The sequence below is a fragment of the Cuculus canorus genome, chromosome 3 (assembly GCF_017976375.1).
Source record: "Cuculus canorus isolate bCucCan1 chromosome 3, bCucCan1.pri, whole genome shotgun sequence".
NCBI lineage: Eukaryota > Metazoa > Chordata > Aves > Cuculiformes > Cuculidae > Cuculus > Cuculus canorus.
Window position 1 is genome coordinate 113,395,668 of NC_071403.1, and position 16,425 is coordinate 113,412,092.

Here is a 16,425-nt window from a genome sequence, read left to right on the forward strand (position 1 = left end):
TGGTTTCGCCTTGGGTTTTTTTTCCCAAGAATAATTAAAAAAAACCCAAACTTTTACAACTACAGCCTAATAGACCTGTCATGAGTAACTGTTTAAAAGAAATTTATTTAACGTGAATATGCTGAACATATTGTTTTAGATTCTTTAATTAAAAATTCACAAGAGATTAAGGAAAAGTTATACACAACATGAACTGTCACAAAATACAATCGCAACTGTGAATAAATTAGTTTATAAAATTATATTAACATCACACTTGTACAAGCTCACGTTAAAAATACTCCACTTGATAAACTTAAGTGACCGTAGCACATTCCCCTTTCTCTAACACCGGTGGGGTGGGCTGGACACTTTGAGAAGCAAAAATAATCTTTAGTACAACATTTTCTATATTATCATCATGATCCGTGTACTACAATAAAAGGAAAGAACACCCCCACACACATATTAGAGACAATATCCTCCCGGTGGGGTTTTTTGTCATTTACAAACATATATCTATACTATATTTTGATCCATGCTAAACAAAGCTTCCAGCTAGAGGCTATGATTTTCTCTCCTCCCTTGGTGAACAGCTGACACATCCATACACCTTAATTCTGATTTTTAGACACTCAACCCAACATATCATTACATTCCACTGCAACAATTGCTATAAATATTGCAGAATTAAATTAAGATCTAGAATACAGAGTAGAAAAGCAAATTGCCAAGAAAGCACAAAATGCTGATAAATCTTCATAACCAGCTGTCAGAAAAATCTTTGCATTATAACTGTTGTACTAATAATATTAAAAAAACCCAAACTGTAATGACTCTTGGTGATAAACCCTGAAAAACTTTAGGCATCTTGCACTGAACAACACACATGCAAATTAAAGGAGGCAGAATATAGCATTAAGAGAAATGGGTTTTGATATAAATAAAAAAGTTTATTGAAATACACATAAGACAAACAAAAAATATAACACAACACCACCTCCTGCCCTCCCTCCCCCTTATCCTGTCTCTTCAGTTCCAATGGCCTTCCCTCTGATTTTCCAGCACAGTACGGCTTCTTATACCCAACCTCCCGTAACTAGACTAATTTCTTCAAAGCACACAGAATAACACTTTTTAACTCGGTCACCAATGATCCATGTGTCTAGAAGATGATGATCTAAACTTTTTCAAAGACACTCAATAAGGGTCAGCTAATCTTTCGAGGCAGATGGTCTACGCTATTCTTCTGACATTAAGGAGAATACTGTGACAACATTACATCTTAAATTGCATATTAGTAGCCATAGTTTGTGCAGGTTGTCATTCAGTACATAAAAGCAGATCTTTTTTTAACCGGAGATATAGAACAGCTGTTGCCAAACCACAACACATGTAAACATACATTCCTTTGCCTTTTCTAGAAATCATTCGATGTACTGTTAACAAGGGGATTACTTTTTAAAGTGAAGGTAAAGATTGATGAAAGAACCGCACAAAAAGTATGCCACTGGCTAAGGGGAAGATAATGGGATATTTAGGAAAAGCTACATTGGATATGATGAAGTTAACAATGCTATGCTGCAAACTAGTCCTCAACACTGATCTCAATACTTCCATTAATTAAAACCGTACAATGTATTACTTTCCTTGTATCATTAATTCAGCTACTGAATATCCTGACAGAAGAGAAAGATGGTCTTCAGGAATGATCTGACAGCCTTCTACATAAAAAGTAGACACTACAACAACTTCTAAAATGAACTGAGTGATTCTGAAATGAATGATGGAGCTACTGCAGAGAGTCCAGTGAAGGGCCGTAAAGATGATGAAGGGACTGGAGCATTGCTCCTATAAGGAAAGGCTGAGACAGCTGGGCCTGTTCAGCCTGGAGAAAAGAAGGCTCAGGAGAGACAGCACCAATACATATAAATACCTGAAGGGAGGCTGCAGAGAGGACAGAGCCAGGCTCTTTCCAGTGGTGCCCAGTGAGATGACCTGAGGCAATGGGTATAAACCGAAACCCAGGGCGTTCCCTCTGAATATCAGGAAACACTTTTTAACAGTGAGGGTGACCTAGCCCTTGCACAAGTTTTCCAGGAGGCTACAGAGTCTGCATGCTTGGAAATATTCAAAAGCCACCCAGACACAGTTCTGGGCACCTGGCTCTAGGTGGCCGTGCTTGAGCAGGTGAGTTGGACAAGATGATCTCCAGAGGTCTCTTCCAAACTCAACCATCGTGTAACTCTGTGATTCAGTGAAAGAGAAAGATGATACGAAGGCTTTAGGTGCACAATAACTCAAGTCAACCATACACATCAGGAGTGGCTCTTGGAGCTTGTAGGATCAATTCCTCCAGCACTTCATAAACCTTACTAAAATCCTGTCTTGAGGGCGGCATGCAGTGGCAGCATAAGTCAATCGAGTTTAAAAAAAAGGATATTATATAAATGAAGAACAGTAACAAGCTATTCATTGTCAAGATAACACTGACAAGAGAAGAATAAGTACTTGTTACACAATGAAAAACTGCAAAAATAGCCGTTACCTTGTAAAAGACATTTTCATTTCCTTTTACATATCTCTTCTCATGCCAGGCCCTAACTGCTTGTCTGAGATCCTGAGGACTGCCAGAAAAATCCCCACTGAAGGCTGGGCTGCAGGCACAGTTTGGGTGTACTGCTTGAGCGGTGCAAAAACAAAGTCAGAAACTGTTCTTGTGGACAGTTCTTAGCCTCCCTGCCTGTATGCTAGCATTCATTTCCAAAGTTTTGAAAAATATGCCTGTGAAAGTATCAAAAAACAAGCCTGTGCAGAAGTATTCAGTTGGGATTTTTCTGACTATCTTCAAGCTCACAGAAGCAAAGATTTGGCAGCTCAGCAATTTCACTTTTTTTTTTTTCTATCTTGTTCTCTGAAACCTCTGTTGTATCATACATGTGCATGTGCTTTCTCACAAATGCTGCCTTCAATGTTTTATGCTGACATCAATCAGCTGCAAAGCATTAGAACCACCACTGGATTCAATCACAATAAAGGGAATTGAGATCCACTTTTCAATTGCCCATCCTAATAAAATGTTTTTTTAAAAAAAAACAAAAACAAACAAACAAAAAATAACTTTGAGAAGTGAAATGAAGATTTATGCCAAGAGCCTTTAGTTTCTTCTCATATTTGAAGCAGGAAAAACGAGATGGGAAGCTACGGCTGCTAAGTTCTGCAGCAGCAATGCATCACAATGAAAAGGCTGTGTCTACACTGACAATCGAGCAGAGCACTATGGCAAAAGCATAAACAATGGTTCAGCAGATAATGTCACTAATAAGAGCAGAAGTACATTCAAAGCAGTTTTATACAAGATCCAGTTTAGTCTTCTCAAAAGAGACCTAGTTCACATGCACCAAAATCATTCTGAGAACCCAATAAGCACAAGGTAACATATGAAATTCAGATTATTTCCAATATGTGACATAAGATAAGGAAGCAACCAAAAAAAACAGCCATCCAAAAGCTGACCTCAAGTAAAGTAATACTTTAGAAACCTTATACACAGTAGCTTGCTTGAAGCTACATGGGACTTCACCCAGTTACTCTGGAATTCCCACTCAGTCTTGCTCTAGTCTCCTTAATTCCCTTTCAGATACATTCTGACCCTACTTTGCCCAAATAATTGCTTGAGAACTAACCTAGTTAGTTAGTGAGTCTGTGAGGCACCCAGATCTTTAACTATTTCATATAGAATGCATAATAAGCTCTAATGACAATACATCAAATATAGAAGATAAAATCAACAACTATTTGTTAAGTAGTTTTAGCAAATTGCTCATTCCAGTATAAAGCTGTTTTGTAAATAAGGTACCATCTCTTCCAGGTGTTGTTCCTGCAAACACCACTTCATAAAAGATTAAAAAGCTAATGGCAATTAAAAAAATAAGAAAAAATACACTACACAATTATATTGAATTTGCACATCATTTTCATTAGAAAATGCAGATTAAGCCAAATGAGAAGATTAAAGCAAGGAGGCTTCAAGCTGAACAAGTAATTAATTGTATCTTTGCAAATGCCTAATAAGAACTACCACTCCCATCTATATGTTATGAAGCCTTAGTTTTTACTAACCCTTTCACATCGTGTTCCGATCTCTACTTACTGCATGGAACCTTCTCTTCATATTTACTTTATTGTTTATAAAAGACAGTATCTAAAAGACTCTTGGATGAGAAGGCAAGCAAGCATGGTGCATCCAAAATAAACAGCGATAACGGTTTTACAGATTTTACAGATGCAAAGCAGCAACATAGTGTTCAAAGCCTGAAGTTTTAAACTATTCTTATTCATCATTTCATATCAGTGTTTATTTTACTAACAAATTTCTATTAGAATTTTATCTATGAGTAGCTGCATAGGTGGAACACTGTAAACATCTAATCATGTTCTTCAAATGCTTTCTGCACAGAGCAGTTTAGGATAAAAATTACACTAAAACTTTCTTATTGCACAGAACTCTCCCTCCAACAATCTAGCAACTTTTCAACTGCGATTGTCCAAAACAAATAGAGTTCAAGTATATGCAGGACTTGTTCACAGCTTGAAGTACCTGCAGATATTAATTAAAGGCACTTTTAAAATGAAAAGACAATGCTACCCTATATAATTCCTTCTTTCCTGTTCTGATTAACAGAAAAAAAATAGACAGAAGTGTTCTAAATATCAGAACATGTGCAGCTTCTGTATTCCCAAACGACTCCAGGGGAAAAATACTGTAACATACAACACTTCGAATTAAATTATTACAAATGCAATACAGCTTATTAACCTTTTTTAAAAAGAAAAAAAACTCCAGCAACAACAAACTATAATTCCTTAAAGAATTCTGATGCTCAGGCATGCCCTTTATTGATTGCTAAAACAAGTTTACAAGATTGAAAGGAAGAGACCAGACCTCGACCTATGCTCTGACTTCATTCATCCCCGATAACTTTAATGTTATCAGTTAATAAACAAAGAGTTCCAGCTTCTATTTAAAGTTATTCACCCATTTATTTGAGGAACTTTTCCTTTAAGAGGAGTAGTTGTATAGAAAAGGCTCCAATTGTAGCAGCATTACAATATAAGCACCTAAACCAACAGGTAACTTACCACTTTCTAAAGGTCAACGACACTAGTTTCGATTTTCTTTCCTGATTCAATGCTTAAAGGAATTCCATTTTTAAATAAAGACAATAAACATAACAGACATTACTCACTCCGCCAATCCTAGTATTGTTTCTCTTTTGTACTGTCCATCTGCTGTAAACCTCTGCACATCCACCCCTTTGCCAAGTCCTTGCAGAATCTGAGCTTGAGTGAAATCCAGTAGCCGTTCGTTGTAGTAATGCAGCTGATTTATCAAAGTTGCGATTTCTTCAGGCCAGTCTGCAGAGCCATACTGAGTTACGTGCTTTGTGACCATCTGAATGAGGTGTTTTGGATCAGTCTGCAAAAATAAGTGAAAATAAACTAAAAAAATCCCTATAAATTTCTGGAAGAAAAGGTATGATTTTATAATTGAAAAAGAAAACTGTGGTTCTGAACACAGGGTTCCATTTCTGAGAAATTTTGAGTACAACAGAACTCAAAATTTCCTGTGATCTCAAATTCCCTATTCACTGTAATCTCAAAAATACTGCGTTTACTGGACAAGTAGACTTTGTTTTTATTACAGAATTATTACGCTAAATTAGAAGCTAAATCAGGAACATTAACTACAGTGCACAGAAGGGTAAAATATGCTCCAGATGTTTGAACCTAGAGGCATACTTGATTTTTTCTATGACTGGCCAATATTTCTGAATTGATTTCTTTTTTTTGTTTGTTTTTCTTTTTTTCCTTTCAAGTTTCACCTGACAGGCTGATCGCCAAGTCGTATTAAATGCTATAGGGCATCCTTTTACCTCTCCACATGATATTTTTCTGAAGCACTCTAAACATTACAAATTCATTGATTTCATAAACAACAACAGTAGTTCTTTTAGGATTGCTTAGGAGATTGATGACAGAATAATAAAACCTCAGGAAAGAGTTAGGCAAGCAGAGCGGTGTCTCTATAATACAATTATACCCGCTGGAAACCAATCCACCGCTTATTATGTACCCCGGTATCTCATTTTAGGTGATACACTACAAAACAGAGCACGGAGACAAGGGAAAGTCAGAGCAAGATGAGGAAACACGTTTAACATAATTGCCTAAATTCTCTGTACAGTCCATGGAAAAAGGTAGTTCCCTCTGACAACCTATAAGTTAGGAAAAAAGCACAAATCACACAATTAGCACAAAGCTAATTTTATTTCATTTTATTAGAAGTTTAGGTAATATTTACTCAGCACAGGTCAGCAGAAGTTATTGTTCACGCTGCACCACCAGCCACTGCCAGTAAGCCTCAGCTGGGGATCAAGGTGGCCCACCCGACAAGATGTTTTAAAGCAGAAGAGTTACACTTGTGAAGCCTTTCAGAATTCTTATGTCACTGCAATATGTTAAAAGCAACACTGGTTTTAAAAAGAGATAAGAGGTTTTGATCTTGGAATTTCATCACCCTGATCCCTAAAATAATCTTCAATTTGATTTCCCACTCCCACACCCAGCAAACTGCTATTTCTTTATTCTTTCAATCTCTTTAAAAGCCTTAATTAAGCCATATATATAAGGAAAATAAAATTAATCTGAGACGCTTTTTCTCCTGTTCCTCTTCTGCTCAGGAAGCAGCAACAAATTTACAGCTACAGTTAGAGAGACTAATAATAAAAAGCTCTACTGTAAACATGTCATTAAGATAATACTAGATCATTTAAAGACTATTTAGCTTGTTTATTTCTTTTAAGACTAAGAATCTTTCCAATTGTTCTAAAAAGGAACATTATCTTCTGGTATTGTTTTTAATGTAAATGATCTGACTGTAATACAGAAATGTGAGACTGATGAGAAAAGCTGCTTAGATCATTGAGGCTAATCTGCTGATAATCACCCGAACTTCATAACTGATGCTGAGGATCAGCTGATGTTTCTGGATTAAAGCTTCAACGCATTTCAAACATTTTTTGAACTGTAATCTTTCCATAATGGTCCAAAGCTGCAAACTGCAGTGAGGCACAGGAATCCAAATAGGAAGGCAAAGGACATGTTAAACTGTGCCTAGATCCTTGTAACAGCACATTTGTCCTAAACCATTTTAAGGAGCTCATGCTACAGATAAATCCACCAAGCAAACCCCTTACGCTTAGCAAACCTAGGAAACGATAGCACATGAGCAAAACAAGAGACAGCAGGGTGTAAAATTCCTGCTGCAGACATAATTGCACTTTGATTCCCTTTTATTGATTAGGATATTAATAACTCAGGTTTAGGTAGAAAAATCTTATCATTTCACCTGACAGCTTTTTTTAGTGGAACTAACACATGATATATAAAAGGTTAAAATGTCAACTGAAAAGAACACCACTGAAAACAGAAAATTACTACCTGGTTTTCAGTGAAGTTCCTACCAAATTCAGAGTACATAATTAATTTCCCATTTGTAGTCAGAGTTATTCTCTGTAAACAATGTCACAATCTAAGTAACAATCCTAACCTTCTGTCTACCTCCCCCTTTTTTTTTAATGAAGTATGTTACTCTATCTTCTTTTAGAATACATCCTTTATCTTCATCTATATGGCAGCAGCTGTAGTAATGCACAGACTCCAAGTCAAGCATACACTTCTGTTCATTACAATATGATACAGTTTTAGTTTTAGTACTATAATGTATCCTTTTAATTTGTTCAGTTACTTGACTGGATTCATGCAAGTATTTCAATATTTTACTAATTTAACGCTTCAAAACTAAATATTTGATGGTGAGCTACAAAACCACATAATTTCTTCTTCCCTGACAGTTATTAAAATGCCAGAAGTAAAATATCTTTTCATTGAAATCCAGGAGCACTGCTAGCACTTCTGATTGGAAGCATGAATTCCTTGGCCATCACCTTCGCTTACTGCAATGTACGATTTCATTAATAGCTTCTCAGGCTAAATTTATAGAGGCCAATCTAGCATTTACCCTCAACTCTCCAGGATTAAATAAAAATAATTAAAAAATAAACTAAAAAAACACAATCCCAAAAAGAAATCCATCGCCACCAAACAGCCAAATGACCAAAACCCAAAAAGATGTGAGGCCCCAAAAAGACTCGAGGCGCCAACTCCCTAACTAGATGGGAGAATCAGCATTGCCTGAAACATTACCTATATTGCCAACCCAGATGAATAAAATTTTGTTAAAACATTTTGTGTTCTATGATGATGAGAAGAATTCAAATTGGCTGCTGGGAAAATTAATGATGTCTGCCTGACTGGATAAAAAAAAATTAAAAGAGAAAATAAAGCAAAATGATTGGAGGAAGACTTCTTCAAAAAGTTGTTGGTCACCTTTATACTATTTCCCAGAGAGGAATGAAACCCTTTGCAAGAAGGAAAGCATCAGCACTTATATCAACTGCTTTCCTTGCATGAAAAGCTACAAACATGTCTCTAGAGGAACACAGAAAAGCTAGACCTTAAACGTCTGCTGAAATGAAAGACTAGTTTGAAGATCTTCTTTTCTAAAAGAGTATTTCTGAACAGCTGGCTCCAGAACAACACTTGCTCTGCTTTCTGAAGTAGGATTTAACAGAACAGCTTATATAACACTTAAGAAAAAGAGATGGTTGCAGTGTTGCTTATTTTTTATTTCTCAAGCACATTTTACCTTGAAGAAATAAAAATGGGGGAAGGGAGCATGGGACTCAATACAAATAAGTATTTAACAAAAGCTCTTTTCTGAGTCCCCTAACTATTATTTCGACCCAACTAAAAAAAGGCAATGCTTTGTAGTGTTGTGTGCTTCACAAAGAAACAGAAGGATCTGTGAAATACTAGCTCACCTATATTAAACACATCTCAACCAAAAAAACATAGTTATCACAATATAATGCAATGTTACTAATTGCCGGATTATCATCTCAGGCATCAGACTGGAAGATGTTCAAAAAAATCCAAAAAGACTGCTAGTTCAGGAGAAATTACTTGAGCTTTAAGCCTTTGAGCATATTAGGGTTTAGAGCTCTCAAGTTTTGTTAGCTTAGACACTCATTCATTTTTTTAAGTGTATTTATTTGTTGAGATATCACTGAGGAAACAGCAAAACAATGAGGGAAACTCAAAATGTGATTAGCCATTAAATAGTCATAAAATGCAAAATTAAAAGGGCTAAAAAAGTATCTGGAAAGTGCCTTGGAAAGAACAGCAGAGCTGATAGCAAAACGTCCTGACAAGCTCCTCAGATTCAGGAAGCCAGATAAAGAAGTGGTAGGATCTTGGTGAAAAGGTGTGAAAGAGGCACTCATGGGTAAGTCCATAGCAGGGGAAATGAGAGAGATCTTTGTATGAAGAGCTTAGAAAAGCTAGATGAGTCGGGAAATAACACCTAAAGCTGTAGCATAAGGACCATGGCTGGGAGTTCTGCTTCTCTGGCTTAATGTAACTCCATTTATAATTAAGGTCAACTTTATAAAATAAGCAACAGAATTGCCTTGGGAGCCAGGTCAAACCTGCAGAATGAACTCCCATAAAGATCAACACAGATTTCTACACATCCAGTCTCAAGTTCAAAGCATTCTTCTTTTTGACCTTGCTTTCATTAATGCAAAAAAAAAAAAAATATATATATAAACACATATCAGCGTGGAACAACTTTAAAACTGTTCCACATGCTGTTTTTCCCCTACGGGAAAGAAGGTGAGCAAGAATACGACACACATGACATTTGTCAGAGCCACTTAACGTACTCAACGCCTACAGATGCCACTGTGGTGAGAGCAGTATAGAGAGCTTAAATATGGTTCTGCGAAGAAAGATGTGAATAGACAAAAACAATGGTCTAACAATGACAGGAATAAAGAGAAACAGCTCAGCAACTAAAATACAGCAGTTGTGATATACAGAGTGAAAATAAAAAACAAAACCAGAAAAAAACACCCCTACTTTGTAGATAGTGAATTTGTGTGAGGTGAAAGCAGACCTACTCTGTCTCTTACAGTGAGATTAATAAAGGCTTTCCTCAGCAGCAACAGAAAAGGGAAGTAGGTTAAGTGCGCAGAGCACAAGTTCACTGTATAAATGCGCCCTTTCACATAGTGACTCAAAAGCCAGTTACATCAGGCTACTTAACTCTCTGGAACTGAACTCCCAGCTGCTTCACCAACTCTAGGCTGCATCAAAAGCACCACTAAGGAGAAATTCTGAGGTTACCATCTCAACACATTGCCAGCTGCAATACACAAAAGCACAGGGACAAAATTTATTTTCTTGAATGAAAAAAACAGGTAAGGGAATAAGATTAAAAAAATATGTATTTTCTGCTAACAGTAACTTTCTTCCTCTAGTATTAATTGCAAAATTCCCAGCCCCTTCTGCAACCTAGCAGGTTTTGTTAGAACTTTTTCTTGATGCTCCAAGAAAGAGGTTGTCCCCCAATTTGGGTCAGTAAAGTACTTCTCACCAAAACTACAGAAACACCTCAGTGTTAGATTACTAAGGTGAAGACAGGAATATAACATATTCTTTAACCTTAGAGTAATTACACCTTTTCACTCCTTTTTAGACCAAACAATCCCCCAGATATATTTATTCTGGTCACTTATCAGATCACCAGAATAGGAAAATTACGAGATAAGCTGTTAACAGCAAAAAAGTCTAGCAAATTTCTTGCTCAGCTGTACAGCTTTTCTTATCATTCATCAAGACTGGGAAGTAGTGAGCAGTGAATTAGAGTGGCGCTGAGGAGACAGTTTTGACGCTGTGCAAGAAAGGTTGAGCAGCAGCCAAAACACTAGTGTGTTATCAACACTTTCAGCCACCAATGCAAAGCACAGCGCGTTAGGGGCTCTAATGAAGAAAGCCAACCCCATCCCTGCCAGGTCCAGTACAGATCTCTCAACAGAGTTTCTCAAAGGTTAATGAGTCTCCTCACCCATGCTTTCCATAGCCAGTCCATTGCTGGAAATGTTGTTCCTTTCTTCTGTCTGGCATTATTCTAACAGAGCTTTACCTGTAGTTTCATTTGGTTGTCAACTTCCTTTAACATCATCCTCAGGATAAGGAACTAATATAAATCAGATGCCCTAAACTATAACTATTATGTTTATATTATTATAACAACTAAAATCCAAAACTGTCTTGGGTACAAAACCAAAGCAGTATTTGACACTCAAATCTCTTTTCTTTCTCCTTAAAGCAAAGTAATAACTTCACCAGAAATAGAAATAATCACACTGATTTCCTTTTGGACATCAATAGTAACAAAAATTTTATGAGAATTTCTGGCAATTTATGATGTGATGTGCAGACACCAGCTGTCAGTATGTAACACAACAGCAAAAAACAAAACCAAAAAAAACCAAAACCAAATATCTGTCATTTTCATTCTGAGAACATTTCACTCATTATGCCAGAAGTACTCATATACTGTTTTGAAAGATTTATACAATGTTATATTAAACATAGGAGGTGTAGATTTCTCCATGCTTCTATACAGCTTCTTATAAACTCAGCTAGATGGATCAAGGATCCTTGAATCGGGGATGCTTGATTCAAAGGACTAGGGAAACGACACACACTGTGAGCCAAATACTGTTAAACAGAAATATATGCTCTATGTGGCTAAAGTGTAATTTTACTATATAAAGTAAAGGTTTAGAACAAGACAAGAGAAAAAAAAAAGACTCATTGTTCATCTTCACCCACAAAACCATATTCATCTTCTAAGAACAGAGCAAAGTTTTGAATTATGTAGTTAAAAGACCTAGGGACACATTTCTATGTTGTGGAACTGTCAGAAGAAAAAGGTGCAAGAAAAAAGTAGCATGAACTGGAAGACAATCTACTGTGGAGTGACATCTACACTGAGTTTATCATCTTCACAGGTGTTTGTACCATAAATACTGAAGATCAATTCCTGCTCCAATCCCCCAGAACTCTTAGGAAACTTGAAACCCATGGCTAGATCTATTCCCATAGATAGAACTTGTATGGCACCCAGGAAAACAACTTGCAAGCACACATTCTTTACTACCAGCATCAAAGATGTCCATTTAAACAAATGACTGGTTTACAGTGGAAACTGAGGACTTAACTGGGGTGGGGGGAGCAAGGTGTTGGTCAACATTCCCCCCCCCCCCAAAAAAAAGGTACTTATTTTGCTCAAAAGCATCTGTTTCTAGTTCTCCTTGTCTACTTCAGTCACATTCCCTCATTGGATACCCTTGGAATTAGTAACAAGAAATGCATTCTCCTGTGTTGTTTTCTTAGTGGGCATTCAGCCTCTCCCTTTTTCTTTTCTTTTCCTTAGTGTGTAGTTCACTCAGGACCTCTTCTCATATAGTTGTTTTCAAAAACAATTATTTAAGAGTACCACTTACACATAGTACATACTCTTCTTAGAAAAAAAACTTACAATGCACTGCTTATCACAGTCACATACAGTATTTTACCAAGACGAAGCAAAAGATTTAGCCAAAGATCTTATCACTAAGAGATAAACTACACGGTACTATTGATAAAACCTTACTTATTAAATAGCAATCGGAATAGAAATAGTTCAATTTAACATCTCTGTCCTCATTACTTACTCATTCAAAGGGCTTCACAGCTCTTTCTAGAAAAGAAGACTGTTAAAATAAAGCTAAACTTATCTTTTTCTTTAGCAAAGGTGTCTTGCAGCAGGTGGACCTAGGCTCAAAGAAAGCTGTTTAATAAACATGAACAAATACCTCACAACCAACCTATTTTGCAGGCCTCACATATTCAGTTGTGGGCTGAGTTTTCCTTTAGCTTCTAAACAGAAGATAGCAGAAGGCAAATCTCAGCAGGAACATGAAAGGCTGCCTCTTTGCAGAACTAGGAGAATATTAAAACAGGTTCTCCACTGTACGTCAGGATTCATTCTGAATATGGAAACAAAATTTCTTCTCATGCCACGCTAGTGATTAGTAGTCTCTCTTTTCAGACAGCTCATAACCAGAAGTGTTCTTTTAACTGTAATGCAGAGCTAGGCTGAAAACTAATGTCTAGAGAGCTTCTGTAGTGAAGGAAAGAACCGGTGTAAATTCAGAAATGCTCTCTTGAAGTGGCAAAGGAGAGTTTGTACTCAGGTATCTTAGCAGGAATAGCAACTGGTGCCTTACTAGACTGTTATATGATTTAGTTTGGAGTCTACCACTTATCTGTTTCAGTCACAGACAATTAATAAGTAGCAAAGCTGTGCCATTCCAAAGAGAGACACTTGTCAAAGGAAATCAATAAATTCATCAATGGATGAAGATGAAATTTCAAAATACCATATGTAAACTGAAATAGAAAACAACACATGTCAAGAAAGGCTAAGACACTTTTTGAACAGCACCATTCTTGTTGAAATGGACACTTGGCTCTTCCAGGAAAGTACTACATTGTATCAGTACTGCAAGATGACAGCTCATTATTGCTCAGTGCTTTTAAACTACTTTGAAGACCAATAGTGCTATTACCTACAAATGACACTTAATACTGTGCTTCAAAAACTCTCCAACAAATTGTGAAGTACTTGTCTGTTTACAGCACTGTAGAAGAATAATTATGGGTAACTTCACAGGCTGCTCACAGTATAAGTGAGATCAGCTCCTTAACAGGCTTAACTCATGTAGTGGCTTTTTAGAATACCTTTAATGCTCCACATTAATGAATACAGTTTTAAAAAGAAAATCTACTAACCCTGTAGAGAGGGTGGCATTTGTCCTTGAAACACGGTGCCAAACGAGCATAGATCTGCAGGCTATAGTAATAACTTGCCAGCTGGAGAGATAACGCAGAATGTAATTGCTTTTCAAAGCATTTGTTGGCATCTACCACCTAGGAGAAAGAGAGCATTAATTTACATGAAAGAATTAGTAAGCATACTATATTAAAAGCACAAACTTTCTCAAAAGCTACTTGCTGTGATTTAGAAATAGCTTTGACTATGTTTTCCTGGCAAAGAAGTAAATTAGTAACCTACACACACGCGCACACACACACAGATAATTCTATATTATGATGTTTTCACCCTCTTGCACAAACACCTAGAAAAATTATTTTCCAACTATAGTTTCGCTGCTTCTATAACACAAAGTTGTTATCCATATTTCTGAACTACATTAGGGCTGTCAGTCAGGTGGCCCAACTACTATTTTAAGAAAATGTGTCTTTTTGCCACTGCCAGGCTCATAAGCAAGTCCAAGAGCACCTCTATGCTTTACATGCACCAGCCCAATCTAAAATAGCATATATTTAAATGAATTCGAAGACAGATTTTGAAACTCTCAGGATATTATAGTTTCTTATGGAATTCTGAAATGCTATGAAGAGTCTTTCCTGGCAAACCCAAAACAAAATCACTACCAACATACCTGCGGCAGTGCAAGTAGATAGGCAAGAGACAAGGCCATATCATTTGGTAAAGCATCACTTGCCAGTTGTAGCAGAACTGCAACACAAAGGGAGAGGAAATAAAGCTTTGATTACTGACCCATCCAGCCTTGACAGTTAGCAAACAAAATGTTTTCAGTGAAACTATTTCATTAGACATTAGCTTGAAGCATTCTATACATACTTAAACACTTATCAGTGTAATCCAGAAACAGATAATATGTAATTAAACTGCAGCAGATTTACCTTGACTTCCAGGCAAAGCGTTTCATGCATTAACCAAACAAGAATATGACTGTGCAGTAGCAGATGCTAAACAAAGTCACTAAAATATCACCTGTAAAGATTTACAACTTTTGCTTGTAAAACCAAGGCAGTAATGCAGCGTTGTAAGCGTTTGAAGATATCAACCAGAGGAAAGGTAAAACATGTCTTCTCATCAAGCCTGAGCTCTAATTCACTTATTAAACACAAGAAATCATATTAAAAATCTCCTGTCTTAATTAAAAAAAAAAAAGCTGCGAGTGTCAAATGATTTTTAATTAAGATCAGTGAAACACCAAAAACAAGTTCTGTCACATACTGCAAACAGAAATATGAGCACAATGACATAACAGTAATTAATGCATTGAAGAATAATAATTATGATTGTAAAAAGATACATTTCTGGTAAAAAAGACACAAAAATTACCTGGTTTTCCTACAGTATAGATACTGAACTTGTTTTTTTATTTAAAAAGCCCACTATACTGCACATTACTTATACAGGAGACACAATGTGAGCACCCAAGTTTTGTTTATCAGGAACAAGATCTCTTCTTCACACAGTTATCTCCTTCTGTATTTAAGTAAAGCACCACTGAGGTTGCTATGAAAGTTCAAACAATTACAGAACAATGATTTGTGTGCTACACTCAATACTAAGTTTTAAGTGTAGAGAATACAAAATATTACTTCTAGGGACAAATGCTAGAATCTTATGAAACCTGGACCAGAAATTGCATAAAGAATGGTAAGTATACCAGGAAAATAACATTATGGTTTCCCTTTCTTTATAAAAGATGATGATGTTGTTGTTGTCATTGTTATTATTATTATAATCAGTAGAAGCCATCTTCCAGCAACCTAGCTCTTTGTTTATTTTAGGGAAGTCTCAAATACCTATATTCCCACACTACAAAAACTATTCTTGAGGGCACACTGGCATGAAACCCGATTAACTTACATGCACAGCCCCACAGTGAATTCTTTGTTCCAAAGAATGATTCATAAAAGGCTTCAATGACCAATTACAATTTCCAGATCATCATCATTAATTTGCCATCAGCCTGAAGCGGATTTACCTGCTGGCCCTCAGCCAAATACAAAACTCAAATGTCTATGTGACAAGTCTGCACAGAGGCTGTCTACACATGGCAATACAGTGCAGTTACTGCAATGACAAGCCTGGCCAACAGCATCTACGGACTGTGCTTAAAACTGCTTTTACCAACAGCTTCTTTTTGCTGACAGCTTCTTTCTGTTACATTCAAAATAACCTGTATGCTGTTTGAGCAAAGACAACAGGACTCTAGAAATAAATAATATTAAAACCTCGATGAATTAATTTTCAAAATTGGTGCTTCTTACTCCAATCACAAATGAAGTTACTTTATATATTCTTACAATCACCTCTCGTGAGACAGAAAGGACTGGGAGGAGGGAAAGAGGAATTTGGGCTCTGTTGCGTTCTCTCCGGAAAATTAATGACTGCAAAGCCTCAGGAATACATAATAAAAAGTGGATTCTCTTTCAGCTTAACATATCCAACACGGTAACTGCCACACTAGTAAGAATTTATCTTCCCCTTTCAGATACCAATAACGACAAAGAATGCAGCTCCAACACAAGGCCAGAATATAATATTATTTCATTCTTAGTCTTGCGTGAGGCTCAATACAAAGG

At 36.6% G+C, this 16,425-nt stretch overlaps 1 protein-coding gene across 1 annotated transcript in view; it reads right to left on the reverse strand.

Moving 5' to 3' along the window:
- NBAS (NBAS subunit of NRZ tethering complex) overlaps positions 1-16,425 on the reverse strand; it is a 173,648-nt gene that overhangs the window by 72,551 nt on the left and 84,672 nt on the right. The window contains exons 39-41 of the mRNA XM_054061941.1: positions 14,463-14,539; positions 13,789-13,926; positions 5,229-5,458 (exon numbers count right to left, since the gene is read on the reverse strand). Of these exons, the coding sequence (XP_053917916.1) occupies positions 5,229-5,458; positions 13,789-13,926; positions 14,463-14,539 (445 nt within the window). The remainder of the gene's footprint in view (positions 1-5,228; positions 5,459-13,788; positions 13,927-14,462; positions 14,540-16,425) is intronic.